Source organism: Bombus terrestris, chromosome 7, assembly GCF_910591885.1.
Source record: "Bombus terrestris chromosome 7, iyBomTerr1.2, whole genome shotgun sequence".
Classification (NCBI taxonomy): Eukaryota; Metazoa; Arthropoda; class Insecta; order Hymenoptera; family Apidae; genus Bombus; species Bombus terrestris.
Window position 1 is genome coordinate 1710781 of NC_063275.1, and position 17600 is coordinate 1728380.

The following is a 17600-nucleotide window of genomic DNA, read 5'->3' on the forward strand; positions in this document are numbered from 1 at the left end:
GTCTTCCCTTTTTACCTTCGCTGTCCACCTTTCGCCTCGCTCCTTATCTTCGCGTCTGTTTCTTCTGCTATAATTCAAGTCTCCTCCTCATGCCCCTCCTCCGTCCTACCTTACCAACTCCCTCTCGCACCTGTACGAAACTCCCCGTTGCACCCACCAGCCTGTGATCGCGCTGTTCGTCTCTCTCGTTCTCCTTCGCTCTCTCCTAGAGCCCTTTCTACTTAGCCTGTGTCTGTCTTTGTCCAACACACGAAGAACGATCCTCGTCGCACTAACCACACGCAATCAATACATCCCTCTCTGCCGACCCTCGCCCCCCTCTACGAGGGACCAGCCACCCCGCCGGCACCCCAACAGCTACTCTTGATCCTGGCCCTTCACCGGCAACTCCCACTTTTCAGTTTCTCCTTTTTCATTTGCCCCTATTCTCCTCTTCGCGTTGCCTCTTCCTTTCTCCCTCGTTTTTTCACCTTTTTCATCTGCTTTCGTTTCCACACACTTTCTAACTTACCATTGGTAAGCTCCTTCTCCCTCCTTCCCCACCATGTCCCGTCAGCTGATCCATCTACGGACAGCGTGCTCGACCACCATAAAGCCAAGGTCAATGCATGTTACAGTAGCACGTGTCGGACCATGGAAGGTACTCTACTACTTACGCGAAGCGTAGCGTTTCTCCGACCGAATCATCGCGCGCATTTTCATCTTCCGCTCTTTTCTTCCTTCGTCCTGTGAGACACGTACGAAGAAATCCGTTGCGATATTCGGAGTCGAGGCGGAGTTTCACGCCAATCTCGGCGCGAGATAACGAACGTAAGAAAGAAACTAGCTTTCGAGAGAAGCAACCGATGCAAAATACGAAGAAACTGGAGGTTTCTGTATCCTGAAACCCCTTAACGAGACGCCAAGTTTCGTAAATTCTAATTTTTCGATTCTTTCGTCCTCGGACGTTCTCGATGATCGAAGGTCCGAAATGACGAGCGGCGGGGCCGCTGCAAACGAACGACAAAGAGGTAGAAACAGCCGAATTAAAGAATTTATCGTTACCTTGGGCGCCCCTCTTACAAATAGGCAAAGTTTCGTTGAAATTCAGGTCGACCACTTCCCTCTGTCCGAACTTCCTTTTCTATCCAGGTCGGACTCTACACGTGGACCTTGCTATTTGCCTCGTGGCTGGGGGCACACCTTGTACAGATTTGCGCTACTTCAATTTGCCGATCAATTCATCACGTGCATTTAATATTTAAAAATAAATAGAATACCACGACCTTGTCATGCATTTGAAATTATACGTTTGAACGATTGGCTATGATTGGGCCAAGGGTCACACAGCGGAGATGGGACGAAAGGAAAGAGCGAAGGAAAAATGGCAAAGATGGTTCAAGGAGGAAGTTTCGTCGTCATAATAAAATGACCTTCGAAACTTCTTGCACTATGCCTTTATACTTCATTCGACGATTCTTCTGTAGCATCCTAACCTTTGCAAATACGTTCAAACGATACCATAGACTCCGCGTCTTGCCATTGTCAGAGATAGAAAGTTTGCTATGAGGTGGACGTTGTTCGTTACGTATTTCTGGAAGGAAAAGAACCGCGCGCAAAAGTTTATCCGAGTTCCGTCGCGTGCGTTACGACAGTTAGTCAGATCGTTGGACAAACCGATCTAATTCAGGCTTCCAGTCGGAAATGAGCGTTTTGCGTAACTGCGAATAGATTGATTAGAGTTTCGCGTTACAGAAATCAGAGAATAATTCGGCCAGATAAATATTTCCGAGTGGGTGTATCCTGTTTGTTTGGGGGCGGGGCCACTGGAAGTAACTTCGTTTCGCGGTCGGATACGACGCTACAATCACTATGATAAAGGACACGATAAGATTGAAGCGTGGCTGGAAAGCGGCTCGAGTTCTAGCGCGAAGCACAAGCTACGCGCAACACGAGACTGCGTCAACTTTTAACGTTAAACTTTAAACCTTCTAATTACTTCCAGCTAAAGTGTGTTTTAAACGTTAATTATCCGCGATTTCAGCTAATTAATGAACTTTATGAACGCTCGCGGCAATGCCAAGTTGAATGCAACTGTTGGTACAGTCGAGTCGAATGTGGTCGAGCAAGATGCGACAGAGAAGAAAAATGGAAAGACAGATAGCGTAAGGAAGATCTCGCGAAGAGAGATTATGTACCGATCGAAAACATTGATCGAATTGCACATCAAGTTGCGTAGGATTCAACGCAGAAAACTTAACACTTTACCGACCGATAACCAATTAATCGGTATTTTGTCGCCGACACTTACCGATCGATAATCTATTAATCGGCTATTTGTCGCCGATAATCTTTCTTGTTATTTGAGCAGTAATTCGCTTCTTAGTAATAAAGTGCCTCGCTCAGTTGCTCAGTTTACTTTCTAAGCTCCCACAGTTTTATACGAATTTGAAAAACTTATCGTTCGCGATGAACGAAAAGAATGGTATTGGAGAGTCTAAACCGGAACAGAGCCGGCGAGAATCTGCGCCTGACGTGCGTATGCTGTTGAACCGCTAGCGGTCGGTAAAGTGTTAACAACGAATGTTTTGTATAGGACGATTTCGGTGGAGAAATTAGAGAGTAAGCAGAGACGAAGCGGACTAATTGGTGGCTACGACGAAAATCGGCAGCCCATGGAAAACGTGGCCGACGGAAGGAAAGTTGCGCGACAAAGGCGACTTTTCTCGTAGTTTCGCGATAAAAGTTGCAGCCGAGTCGATTCGAGGCAAGTTTCCCCTCGCGATCCTGCGAAGTTCCAAGTCGAAAGTTAAGACACGCCAATAAATATCTGTGTATATGGGGCAGCGAAATACAACCGCAACGCGACGTGGAGCTAAGCCAACGACGCGGCTCGCATCCGCAGCCTGGCCGCCCTATTTCCAATTACACCGCACAAGTTTTCATATCGAAATTCGTTCTTTGTGCCGCTGTAATAATTCGGCCAATTGATGCACGGCGTTCCTATCTGCCACACCGTCTCCCAATATCCTCGATACATCGATTAGCCGCATCGTCGCCATCCGATCGCACCGAAAATCTCTAGTTTCTGCTTATTCAACGATTGCACGAATTCTCGCCACTTTGCCAACCGTCCACAAATTATCGATCCTCGAGAAACTCGATCGCAGCGCGCGCTACAACCGAATCGACCGAAATTCGATAAACGAAACGCACAGTTTACGAGGAGCGTGAGCCTCGCTGAGAGGAAACGTAAGATGACCCGATGTAAACGTAAGATGAGACGAAGCTACCTCGATCGTAGTTGCGATCGGTAAGGCAGATTAACGAGCGCCACGATATCGAGTGGAAAAGAAACACGCGATCACGCAGTTGAAACACAGGATATGATCCTGCGGATGGATAGATAAAGCGAAAAAGTTTGTGCATGTGCCGATGGGGATGTTGGCGACGCTGTACACACCGGCTACGCCACTCGAGAGTCTTGCGGCCGAGGTATTAAACTCATCGTGACAAAGCGTTACCACCAAGGAGACCCGCGTCAAAGAAGACAATGGGAAGAAGCGTACCAGTGGGTACTCTCAGTGATTGATCTTTACCAAGTGCTTCTTTCACCACGAGAACGTCCGCAAGATCCACATTCGGAGCAACAAGAGATTAAACGAGTCGAGATATCGAGGGGTACAACCTGTTAAAAACTTTAGCAACTCTTACTTTTAAACAACCGCTCCACCTTCCGATAGTTTCCTCTACCTATTTTCCTCTGCAAACATCTTCGATGGTTAAATAGAGTTTCTTCTCACTTTGAATTTGTCTACTTACTTGTCGATATTTTATCGCGCCAATTATTTCGAAAAAAAATCACAACGTCTGGTTATCGGATTTCGCGCGGTTTGGAGAAAGACGATCGCCGAGAAGACGGAATAATTTAAAGCGTTGCATCACGTTCGACGTTTCTACTTTCGCGACTATGCCGAGGTCTCCTTCCATCGTCATTTGTTCCTCGAATTAACGTTGGCCCGCCTCCCATAGCCCGTCTAATGGAAACCTGCTAGCTAGCGAATTGGAAATCTATTATTGGCCGCGTCTCGCAAATTATATTTGTCGATAATCATGCGTTAGCTCGCGAATTGACTTTTGCAAATTCGCCGTTTCCTATTACCTTGCGTCGGGCCGCTGTGCATCGCACGTTCGTAATATCGCGCAGAACGTGTCTATTATCGGTTGATAAAAAAGTGGTTGACACGGGATCCATATCACTTTGGAAATGTTATTTCTATTTCTTTAGTTTGAGAAACTTGATTGTTTCATTCGAGAAACTCCCCTGTGAGAGCCAATGGAAGAATTTTGATTTGAATAGAAAACAGGCAATTGTGTACGTCCGTAAGCTGATGTGAGAGAAAAATATCCGGCCAGCAGAATACCCGAAACTAGAAATAAATCCTTTTATTTGTTACGATCCTGAAGGATATGGTAACGATGGAAACAGACGCGCCGTAGGATGTAAAACTTTCCTCGTTAACGACACGAGCGAATATGCCGTGTTGAACGAAAAACCGGTAGAGAAGGTAAAAAATCTGGCAATTTTTTGTCCATGTTTCCGTCTACGGTAATTGGAAAAAAAATCTAGAGAAATACTCGCGGGGAATCCGCCGTCGCATACTTGTCGATTTTTCTAGGCAATCTCCGCTTCCACGTTTGTCTTCTTGCAGCAACGTACACAGTCGTAAATCTAATGGGCCGAGGATTTCGTCGGCGGTGCAATATTTTCGCCGTACGTTGCGAGATACGAGATCCGAGAATAACTCGCGTTGTAACCGTATGACAGAGGATGAGACGCGATTATCGTTAACCGCGACGCGAAAATCGACAAGCTACGCGTTAAAGTAATTTTTCGCTCGACCAACATCAACCCATAATCTCCATACGACTTTCAACAGGAATTTTTAACTTCCCCTTTTGAAGTTGCTCTCTCGCTTTCTCTCGGTTGTCTCAGTTACTCTCGTACGTTCTTAATCTGCCAAAGACGTTCACGCGTAATTACCTCGAGACCAGTGTGTCATTAGATACAGCAGTAAACATAACACACACACGATCGCTGGCAATGTGAAATGTAAAGGACATACGTAAATGTGATCGACAGGAATTGGAGATCGCGGAATGGTAAGAGGACCGCGTTCTCGATGCTCTTACGTGAGTCCTGACCGGTTACGTAAAGGAAATAAGGTTATGGATTGAGAAAAAGAGAGAAGAGACAGAGTGATGGTTAGAGGAGGAGGGAAGGAGAGAGCAGTATGGTGTGTGCGTCATGTCGTTTCCATTCACCGGCTTTGGTGAAGATGGGACGAATCGGGTCGTGAGCATAGTTATCTAGGTCAGCTTCCCTGTTTCTCATGGCCTCGATGGGAGTGGTTAACTCTGGTTACCCCGTGAATGTAGCGCGAAGCATCAATGAAACGTCCAAAATGACCCTGATCCGACGAATTGCCAGTAACAAGCCCGCAACTGCAGCCGACATGCCCGGCGACTTCTATGTCACCTGGCAAGCAATATAGTCGCGATACATCGCTGAGAAATTCTTTTTTCACCGCCACGTCTCTTTCCCGTTTCCGGCTTTTAGCGAACGAAAGAACGAAGGAAAAAGGTGATAATAATTTTCCACGTACGCGCAGTTGTCCGAACGCAATTCTTCTCCCAGCGAATAATCCGATCGCATATCTTCGGTTGTAAATTCGATTTGTCGAAACGTCGTATCGGTAGCAAGTCCGCTGGAAATTCTCTCCGAAAGGGGAAACGATCGGCAGGGAAAAGGAATTGAAGAAATTTCCGTAGGAAAAATTGAAGTGGAAAGGGTTCGGAGGTGGAAATGGTCAGCGGGGCTTCGTGTAACGCGGTTATTACAAGCGGCACGTTCATTTCCGTCGATAAGGGGAAGGCGTAGCCACGTAAACGCGAAAACGAGTGACGTGGACGTGCATCGAATTACTGATCTTACCCACGGGAATGATTCGCGTCCTCTGGCCGCTTTAACGAGCTTATAAAGTAACCGTTCCAGTTCACTTGATCCATAAACGGCTCGGTTAAACGGCTCAATTCCACTGGTGTCTGTTTCTCGTTCGGGAACATACGGGAAGCGGAATGAAAAAACAGGGCGAAATAGCGAGGAAACAAAGATGTTAGAGGGTAAGTGGGGCGCGCTCGAACGTTAAACGGCTCGTTCCAGACGGAAACTAGTCGTCTGTTTGGAGGCGTAAGTCGATTCTCGATTCGAGAATCCCTTAGCCGATTACTCCGAGTACGCAACAGCGTACGTAAAGAAGAATTATCCATCGAGCTATTTAAGCTTCAACCCAGTGACCCAACTACTTGCCGAGTTTAAGACAACCAATCGCGTGTCCATACGATTTCCAATAGGAATCGCCGTAATAATCGAAAGCGTACGATCGGAAAGCCATTTTTTCCAGTCAGATTCCGAGAAGAAATACCTGAGCGGTCAGCGTTCGAGATTTCGAACGTTTTACTCGCGTGGAAATTTCATCGGAAAGTCACGACCCGCTAACGAAACTGACGAAAGCTGAAAACCTTCTGGTCCTTCGTTGCCGTGCGACACGCATCGAAGTAAACGAAAGTGAACCGACCATGCCAACTAATTGGTTCGGGTTTCACGTGTTAGCCGAGCGTCGATTCGAAAATTTGTTGCGTTTCGATCGAAACGTTTTCAAAGGCTCGTCTCGCTTGTCGAAGATAAGAAGCTCGCGATACGAACACAAGAATCTTTCGCCAGATCGAACCGGCGAGAGTCGTCCGATAATCGTGCAAATTCTGCAAAGGAAGAAAAAACGAGGAAAGCTTCAGCGAATGGTATCTGAACGCGCGTTCCAATTGCGTCACGACGCGACGTACGGAAATCGCGACTAACGGACGCGATATTCTACGCATGCAGACGTTCTAGCACCATGTGACAATTCGAGTGAAAAGTTAACGGTGTTACGCAACACACAATCAATTCACAGTAACGTGGCTTACGGGAAAACACGTTGCAAAGCATTCGATAAAGCGTCCGACGAAGCGAAAGCATCGGTTGAAACCAATCGGTTGGGCAGATTGCAAATCGTAGCGTGACGACGAGCTTGCCGTCGCGTAACACCGTTCCCTTTTCTTTCTTTGGTTTCTCCTTTCTTCGATGTTTATCAAAGCGGCTCCATGCGAATGTTAGCTCACCAAAAGCGTAGCTGGCGTTCGAAGATATCAACACCGTTCTATCTACTTCTTTTCTCACCCCATTTTACTCCGACCAGGCAACATCACGTTCACGTCCTTCAGCAAATCCACATGGTCCTTTCTGACAGCATTTTAAATCGTTGAACAGTAATGAAGTGGCGGCAAGTGGCCGCGTCTTTGGTCGGATGTCGAGCCGAACCGAACCCAGCCGAGCAGAGCCAACTCACAGCCGTGCGGAATGCGACGCGTTAGTGAAGGATCAGATGCTATTGTCCGAGTGCCGAAGGATTAGAATTCACTGACGTAAACAAAGCATCGCACCCTGCACAGCCGTGCGAGCTGGCGCGCTGGCGTACAGTTTCCCTGTAGAGTCGGGCGATGATAATACCAGGGTAGATTATTAGATGGCGCCAGCATTCTCGCTATCCTTATCGACTCCCTTGCGTCAAGCGATCCTGTGCCGACTACTGAGAGCACATGTATGCCACTACTCCGATCAACCATACGCGCAGGGCGAAAAATATTTCGGCATGTCAGTCGGCCTGCCAAGCAGGTCGACCAGTCGTCATCCGACGATTTTCGTCAAGCCGGAAATCCTTTCAGGGTCAAGTTGAAACGCGACCGAATACAATGCGGAAAAAGAGGGTTACGCCTCGTCGCGCGCCAACTGTTTCGATTCCGATTCGCTAGCACGCGCTCGCTTTTGTCTTTCTTATCTTCGTCAACTGATATCTACACTTTGTTCCATACTTTAACTTTCTGAACGATCAGGCATAATATTGGATTGGTAACTAAGTGATTGCGGTTTTTGTCGTTAGGTGATATTGACAAAACTCGCAATCACTTAGTTGTCAACCCAATATTTACACGTTTCGTTAAGCGGACTCGATCGCGTATCGGCCTAACGCGGAAAGAAGATCGAAACGCTTGAACCGCGTTGCTGGAACGTTGGTCCTGGCGCAAAATCTATGCAGTGCTGAATTTATGCCAATCGAAATTTCTTTCCAAGTTACTGTCACGGCTAAAATGCATGGAACGTGAACCGATAACACGATCGTAACACTTATAGTCGTAGCTGTAATTAGATTAAGCAGAAACTTGGGAAATCTGTAAACCGCCAGAGTACTGGACACGTGGAAAGCAGTTTCCATCTTTCTCAGTTGGCCATCCCATCGAACTTGTTCGTTCGTTGTACGGTTAACGCTGCAGATAAAGAAAGTACTCGGAACTGGCGTCGACGATATCGTAGTTAGACTTGTTGGTGTAGCGTTGAAGAAGTCAAAGCGACCGGTACAAATGGAACGACGAAGATAGAAGAAGAAAAAGAAAAGGAGAAACGAAAATTGCGAAAGATAAAGAACGATGGAGGAAAAAAGAAGAGGTTTAGCGTCCCACACGACTACTCTGTTCTGTAAGCTTCGAGAAAAGAGCACGCGTTTTCTCATTTATTTCTTCTCCGAAGATTACTCGCCCTCTCGAATCTTCTTCTCCAGCTTATTTTGTGATCTTACTTAACGAACTTGTTCCCATGCTCGAATCGTGAATAACGTCAGCTTCGATTAAACACCGCGACGTGCAACTATCGAGAATTGTGAGATAAAAAGAAGATAAAAATTTGCCGACGACGAACGTGGTTCGACAACTGGAGCAATCGTACGATTGCTTTGATCGACGGGGGAACGTGTTTGCGAAGCTTTTCCACCAGATACAGGAAATCTCAAGTACACAGGTTGAAATGGGAAAAAGCATTTGAACAAAAATGTCGAGGGATTCGAGAAAGAAGAAAATTTGACGAAAGAGCAGTCGATTGATCGACACGAGCAAACAACAATTCGATAAACGAACAAACAAGCGGATACGATCTCGATGAACGGAAACAGCGTCGCTATAGCCGAACAGAATACGCTTTCAACCACGTTTTCCACGATCGCTAAATCGACAGAGGCGACTGATCGTGAAACATTTTCGCGAAAAATTCGTCTGCCTCGGACGACCCGTTTCCAAAGATTTCGCTTATTCGTTGTCGAATGCTAAAGCGAGATTCGCGGATCTTAGGCATCGATCGTGCGATATTTTACGTCGTTCGCGCTATACCTCCATAATAGCCATTCCGCTCGATCGCCATTGAATGGAAATCGTTTAGATGAAGCAGGGATTCGAAAATCCTAAGTGGCTCGTTATTTTTCCCTACGCTCGTGTGGCGCTTATGAAATTTGCATCGAGGGATGTTGGTCGAACGTTCGTGCTTTACGGCGTAATGTTAAATTAATATGGCTCCGCGTCTTCGCCTTTTACGGCCGTAACGTGTGGCTGTCCTATTACGCTTGCAGATGAAATAAATCGGTCCATGAATATAATCCTACCATTCTCCACTAAATCCCAACGAAATTTAGAAATTTTCTTTTAACGCAAGAATAACGGTCGCCAACTATGCAACTTCCTTCCGGCATATTCCACAAGAAACAACTTCAACTTTTATATAAAACGACTCCAATTTATATATATATATAAAAAAAACAAATTTATTAGGTTGTCTGAGAAGTGTCTTTCTTTTTCAGACGTGTTTTTTACAACAATGTACCTTCCTTTCGGCATTTTCTACAAGAAACAACTTGAACTTTTGTATAAAACAACCTTAACTTTTATATATTAAAAAAAAAACAAATGTATTAGATTGTCCGGCAAGTGTCTTTCTTTTTCAGACGTGTTTTTTACAACAATGTACCTTCCTTTCGGCATTTTCTACAAGAAACAACTTGAACTTTTGTATAAAACAGCTTTAATTTATATATATATAAAAAAAACAAATGTATTAGATTGTCCGGGAAGTGTCTTTCTTTTTCAAACGTGTTTTTTACAACAATGTATCTTCCTTTCGGCATTTTCTACAATAAACAACTTGAACTTTTGTATAAAACAGCTTTAATTTATATATATATATATATAAAAAAAACAAATGTATTAGATTGTCCGGCAAGTGTCTTTCTTTTTCAGACGTGTTTTTTACAACAATGTACCTTCCTTTCGGCATTTTCTACAAGAAACAACTTGAACTTTTGTATAAAACAGCTTTAATTTATATATATATAAAAAAAACAAATGTATTAGATTGTCCGGCAAGTGTCTTTCTTTTTCAGACGTGTTTTTTACAACAATGTACCTTCCTTTCGGCATTTTCTACAAGAAACAACTTGGACTTTTGTATAAAACAGCTTTAATTTATATATATATATATAAAAAAACAAATGTATTAGATTGTCCGGGAAGTGTCTTTCTTTTTCAGACGTGTTTTTTACAGCAATGTACCTTCCTTTCGGCATTTTCTACAAAAAACAACTTGAACTTTTGTATAAAACAATTTTAACTTTTATATATAAAAAGAAAAAAATGTATTAGATTGTCCGGGAAGTGTCTTTCTTTTTCAGACGTGTTTTTTACAGCAATGTACCTTCCTTTCGGCATTTTCTACAAGAAAGAACTTGAACTTTTGTATAAAACAGCTTTAATTTATATATATATAAAAAAAATAAATGTATTGGATTGTCCGGGAAGTGTTTTTCTTTCGCAAACGTGTTTTTTACAACAATGCGGCTTCATACAAAGGTGAAACTAAGTTTGCGAAATGTCGCGTTGTTTATCTCAACAGAACAACATAGATCGTACGTAATTCGACAAAATAATATAAAACAGAAAAACATTGTGCATCTATTATTTCCTCATAAAACGAAAGAAACTTTTCCTAATACATAGAAGTACAAAAACAAGCTGGTAGGAAGTTTTCCAACAGGAAGGAGACTAAGTTATCTCGTCCTTTCTCAATGTTACACGTCCGCAAGTCTAAAAATTCAAGTTGAATTGACGGGTCCACACAATGCATCGCATGTACCACTCTATCGACAGGAAGATCCGTCTCGCGAATCGTCAACCAATGTACGTACACTCGAACTCTCAGGAATAGAAGGAAGGCGACACGATCGTAGAATCGATAGGTTTATTAGCTGAACATTTCCGCCAGTTCCTTTCTTTGTTCCTATTGTTGCACGATGCTGTGGCTGGTATACGCACATGCATGACAGCAAGAGTTAACGATGCAGGCGTTCATACGTGACATGTATTCACGGCATATGGAGTAACGAGGCGAAACCAGGAAGACAGAAAGGCCCTTGGGGAAAGGCGCGGAAGCCGCAGGGTGCACAGTGCACACGCACCTACGGAAAAGGTGTCGTGAATTGTCACTTGGATCGATCCACGCTGTGTTCTATTCGTTGGTTTGCGAGCGTCGTCGCATGATACGAATCATGCACTTCAGGTACTTCAACGCGATGTTCCAACGATCGCCATAATAGCAATATTATTATTTATCTGTTTATCTATTTGCTTTATCAGCCGAGCAAACCTAATCGGATTTTTGGATTAAGCTAATCGCGCGTTCCAAACGTTTATCGTCGTATTTAACTTGGTAACTAAAGATGTAATCGCTGGATTGCGTATGTTTTATGACTGTTGAAACTACAAATTGAGAACTGCAGGGAAATATTGCACTATAGTTGGGCGTAATAATATAATAAGATGTAGAAATGAACCGAGGCAAAGTACATGCTGTAACAATTATAGCTATGAAAATAGATCTGTTTGTAAGTTTCATTCGTTTATTTAGAAATATGAAAATACCAAGCTATTAGAAATATTCGTTGTAAGGATCAGGTTCGAGATTGAATTATACGTTTGAATTAAAACAAGGTTGAATTACAAGTTGGAGAAAAATTCTGCAGTAGAAAAGAATTAGGTTTTGAGAACGTGGCTAGGCTTAAACACAGTTACCAGGGATATTTTTAATATTACGCTGTATTGTCATCGCATTCTTTGCCATTCTATTTCGCTGTAATAATTATTACGTAACGGTACGTTGGAAATAATAAAAGGTAGAAATCTCCAACGATTGAATTTTAATGAAATCGTTTGAATCGGCTTCCGACTACATTGAAAGAGAACCAGATTAAAATCCAGATCAAAGGCGGACGATAATTTTCTGCCTCGTCGAGAACCAGATCCCACGCAATCTTGCACGGCAAACGCGTTTTCTCTATCCTTTGCGAACAATCCACGCAGATGAATATTTATCGTTTGGAATTATCGATTACGTAAAGGCGTTGGCAGAGCGACCGACTGACATTTTAAGGGATTTCCATGCAGCACGGGATTACCGGGACCTTAATGGAGTTTCCTAAAAGCTTCTTTCGCAAACTTTACACATGGCTGCCAGTTACATCCAATTTTCTTTGCTAATAGGGCAAACTATTGGTCGACTATGTGGCCGAGTCACGTGGCGCAATCGTCGTGAAATATTATTATCGTTGTTTACCGAGCACCACGCTCTTTCTTTTTTTTTCTTCCCTCGCCCGTTCGTAATCATCGCTATTCTTGGAACAATGAAGCGTTTTTCTTTTTTAACAAGATTTCCGGATAATTCCACCTACAACTACTCTACTATTATTAGCCTCTTATTAGCTTATTCTGGTAATTGCATCGTAATTACGAGGCTCGTATTTCCTAATGCTCGTTGGATAGAGCGTTTTAACGTCAGAGAAAATAAAGAAATAACAAGCTACGGTCTCGTGAATAATCGCCTTCTGGGCAGCTCATTTCTACGAGTATTTTCGCCTTTCTTCGAAAACTAGCTGCACGTTAATTCCACTGAAACATATCGAGTTCCCAACAGAGAGAATCTTACCGATGGTCAGTAAAAGGAAAGAACAAAAGAGAATAGAGGAAAAGGAAAGATAACCGAGAGAGAGAGAGAGAGAGAGAGAGAAAGAGAGAGAGAAGACAGACGTTCAATATTTTAAGCCGGTTGAAATCCACACGTTATAGGTCAGATTCCTATTTCCGAACTGGATCGATGAACGCCCAGTCAAATGGGAATCACCATGAATCGTGCGTCCACGTTGCCAAGCTGTCTACAACCGCTGCTCGTATTTTACCATTTACGCGTTCCTCTGGGCTTGTTCACGGTCGTGTAAATTTCGCCAAGCGATGAAAACGATCTGACGAATTATACGGACGCTTGTCCGATGCCACGTCATGTTTATAAATAAGCAGATTTTGCGTTTCTCTATCTTTGCTTAGCGATCTTTAAAAATTCGCCGAGAATATCAGCGAATGAGTTAAATATCGAGATCGGATAGGGACAAAAAGGAAGGAGGAAGCGGAGAGTAAAGATAGCTCTTTGGTTATGGCGTTAATCTTACGTGGAACGCAAGTGGATTATAGTTAATGTCAATCTAATTGCGTAATTCGAATCGATATGACGATAATATCGAAGAAGAAGGCTATCTGTTGCCGCGTAAAATAGCAAACCGATACTTTCGTTCATGCGGTTCTTGCACGCGTTTCTGCCACCTTGTAGCGTAACACAACGTGATGAAAACACGCTACCGCGAATCTACTTCAGATTCCTCTGCATCTTCGGTAGACAGTTACGCTTAGCAGATGAGAAGAGGTTTCGTGAAAGGTGCTTGCCAAAGAAAAGGAAGTGCCACTTTCCTTCGAGAAGAGTGAAAGGGCTGGCAACTGATAATAACAAGGTCGTATTTTAATTGGCGCGTTCAACCGCGTGGAAAATGTTAATTGCCAATTTGTCGTTGGACAATCCTCCGGCTGGTCGTTCCTCTTTTGCTAAGGCAAGTTCGACAGATCTTGATCAATCTGCGCTAAGCAACTGGTGACAAGATCGCGTTTTGTCCGATGCATTCTTCCACGTAAGAATAATTTCCTGTTTCTTTCGGAACATTTCTTTTTGCAAGAAACATATTGGAGATTTAAAAAAATATATGTAAACTCCCTAGAGTTCATGTAGGATAGGGATTCTTCTTGTTTTACGGGTAGCACGACAGGCTGTGTTTGACGAACGGAGCGATCTTCTTTTGTTTTACGGACGACCATTTTAAGAACCATGTTTTTCCCCAACAGACGGACAGAGAGTTACATTAGAGACAGACAAGGTTACAGAATAGTTATTTAAGATTTTAAAGACTGAAGAAGAAAGATCGGTAGCTCAGGACGTTTACATTGTACTAAACATTGTACTAAAGACTTGTTATTTCCCGTTTATATAATTATCGTTATTTATTGTTATAGACGCATATTAATTGTTCTTTATTTTTGTATTTTATTATTTACTTCATAATAAAAACTCGATTTTCAGACTACAGAATCAATTCCTGAATTATCCCCAGATTACAATCTTACAAATCGATTTTCACTACGCCATGACGTCAGAAGTGAAGCTACGTATTGTCATGAACGAGAACGCAAGGGCGGGAGAAAATAAAATGCATAGAATCCATAAGAAAACCGGAAGATGAAGGATGTTATGTCTTTCCTCCAAAATATCAAGCAAGAGATCATCATCCGCGTTTACTCAGTTTATCGATAGTGAAGAAAGCCGCAAACAGCTTAACGAAGGTAGGCCATTACAGAAACATTTCAGTCACGATAGATGACGCGACAGCAGCGTCATACATCGATACAAGTTTAAACTTCGAGTTTCGAGATATTTACTTAGAAGAATCGGAGATCATTCCCACAAGAAAAATAAACACCGAAACCGAAAAGCCCAATCTTCAAATAGAAGCATTATTAGAGATCTTCCGGAAACAAAACATGCATGAGAGGTAAGGCACGGACTTTGAAATAAAACAATTTGATGGAACGCAAAGAGCCACAGATTGGATATTAGAGTAAGAAACGGAATGCCAAAGATACGAAATTCAAAACGACGAAAAAAAGGATCAAGAATTTGAAGAAATATTTGGGAAAAACAGCATCAGAATGGTACCAGACAAATCTGCTGAATGATGAAGAATACAACTGGGAAAATTGGAAGGCGGTATTTCTAAAAGCTTTTAGTAATAAAGGTTGGTCTGCAGTGCAATACACCTATAACTTTAAATATATTTCAGGTTCATTCACCAAATATGCCATAAAACAGGACCGATTAATATTGGAAGTAAGGAGGAAGACCTCCGATGAGACCAGGACAAATGTAATTGTTAGTCGATTACCCATACACATTCAAGATAAAGTCTATAAAGAAGCAGTACAATCAACAGGTGATCTAATCAGACTCTTGTTGCAATACAAAGACCACAGGAAAGGAAGAAAAAGTCAAGAGAGTAATGCAAGATTGAACAGAAAGCCAGAGCCGCCACGCAAGAATCTACCGTGTGTGCTTTGTGAAGCACTGAATTTCCCAGGCCTATTCTACCCAATGCAAGTATGCAGAAACAGAAACAGAAATGCACAGAGGAAACAAAACCAGGTAAATTCATTAGAAGCATTCATTACTTTCATAATGTAATTACATTACAGAAAGTAATGAATGCAATAACAGCAGATGAGAATGGAAAAAACTAAAATGCCCGGAAAAATACGAATCTCTGATAAAGCTCCGAGTTAAAATCAACGACCAGAAAGAGGTTGAAGGCTCCAAAAAATCATTGACCAAATAAAGGCAGATATAATAAAAGACAAGAGTATGTTTAAGACTATCAGTGGGAAGGACTTCACTAATAGCTGGGCGAAACTTAGAATGAAAATTAATAAAATAGGGAAAGAAATAAATGTTTATATAGTGCATAATGATAACTTCACATATGATCTCATCTTAGGACTGGACGCCATAAGAGAGTTCAAGTTGAAATAAGATGAGAATTTGAGAGTTAGTCAAAAAGTAGACAAAAAAGAAGAAATAATCAGAGAAGAAAGATAAACGTTACCAAATACAAGAAGATGGACAACCTAGGTCACCTAAATCACCTATAAAAAAAAGAGGTAAGCAAGCTTATAGAGAAATATAAAGTCATATTTGTCAAACACAAATTTGATGTGAGAAATAGTAAATCACAAGAGGCTTCCATTAATCTAACCAAAAACAAATACATATCAAAGAAACCATACAGATATAGCATTCCAGATCAGAAAGAGATAGAATTCCAGATTACGAAATTACTAGAAACACAGAATTTATTTGAAATAAAGAATACCTCTGTTCAGGACCGATCCTTTCAATATACGACCATAATAAAGAAGTATTCATTTACACAGATGCAAGTGGAGAGGGCTTAGGGGCAGTTTTAAACCAAACCTCGAGGCAACGGGATATTACACCCAGCCGCGTACTTTTCAAGAAAATTGAAACCAACAGAGGTAAAGAGAAAAGCAATCCACCTTGAATGTCTTGCTATTAAAGAGGCAATTCAATAGTGGCAACATTGGTTAATCGATAGATATTTCACTATCCTTTCAGATCATAAACCATTGGAATCAATGAGAATCAAGGCAAGAACCTATGAAACCTTAGGAGACCTGATGCACTACTTGTCGCAGTACTACTTCAAGATCATGCTCCAGGAAAACACAACATGGAGGCAGACACACTATCCATGAACCCCATCTTAGAAAGCTTTGAGAATGAGGAAGATGTTTTCAAAGTAGCAAATATTATAAAAAAACAAGACATAATCCAAGACCAAGAAGAAAACAGAGAAGATATTAAAAATACAAAAGACCTTATAAAAGATCAGAGATTTTTTTTGTAAATATTAAAGGACGCCAACCTATATTCATTTCACAAGAGTTTGGTGAACATAAAACATAAGGAAGGTTCATGATTTCTTTGGTCACACTGGAAGAAACCATATACTGAAGAAAATCCGACCCTTTTATTATTTCAAAAAGATGGACCGAATTGTAGACAAATTCTGCAAACATTGCGAAATCCGCATCAAGAATAAAAGAAGAACGAGAAGACCGATCGGGTTTATGTCGAAACTAGGACCAAATAATGTCACTCGATACGGTCGGAGATTTTTCCAATAACAACTCACCAAAGAAATAAATGCACATACTCATCGATCATATTTCAAGGGCTGTTTTTACGTTTACATCGAAAACACAACGCTCAGAAGATATCATAAAACTCATAGACTCGACAGGGGAAACTGATTCCATAAAACCCAGTAATAACATCCAAAGAAATTGAAGAGTATGCGAGAAAAAGGAACATTAAATTTATTTCACCTAGACAGACTGCCCATCCTCCAATGGACTGAACGAAAGGGTAAATCGAACATTAGTAAACAGGACCAGATGTAAGATCAATTCAGACAAAAATAAAAGAAACTGGACAAAGATCGCAGAAGAAAGCGTAGAAGAATACAATAACACCAGACATAGTTTAACGGGATTTGCCCTAAATCATTTACTGTATGGAAAAAAGATCGAAATCGTCCCTAAGGAAATAATGGAAAATAAGATAAACTTAAAAAGAGACAGATAAGAAGCATTCAAAAACTCGACAAGAAATTTCGAAATCGACAAACAAAAATACGATAAAAAAA

The 17600-nt window shown here is 42.0% G+C and overlaps 1 protein-coding gene and 1 long non-coding RNA gene across 36 annotated transcripts in view; one reads left to right on the plus strand and one right to left on the minus strand.

The window, feature by feature from the left end:
• LOC100648438 (potassium voltage-gated channel protein Shaker) overlaps positions 1 to 17600 on the minus strand; it is a 198121-nt gene that overhangs the window by 40022 nt on the left and 140499 nt on the right. The window contains exon 1 of one of the 27 annotated variants that reach the window (XM_012309726.3): positions 7259 to 7487. The exons of the other annotated variants lie outside the window; for them this stretch is intronic. Within the exon in view, the coding sequence (XP_012165116.1) occupies positions 7259 to 7284 (26 nt within the window). The 5' untranslated portion in view covers positions 7285 to 7487. Of the gene's footprint in view, positions 1 to 7258; positions 7488 to 17600 lie in introns of those variants that run through there. 27 annotated transcript variants of the gene reach the window in all.
• On the plus strand, positions 13554 to 17554 carry LOC105665864. Of its 9 annotated transcripts, none has more exons than XR_007224644.1 (5): positions 13554 to 13958; positions 14436 to 15734; positions 15870 to 16032; positions 16306 to 16407; positions 16508 to 17554. It is a non-coding gene; the product is annotated as an uncharacterized LOC105665864 (long non-coding RNA). The 9 variants fall into 9 exon arrangements; XR_007224646.1 differs by having other exon boundaries at positions 14436 to 15520; positions 15593 to 16032; XR_007224648.1 differs by having other exon boundaries at positions 14436 to 15520; positions 15596 to 16032.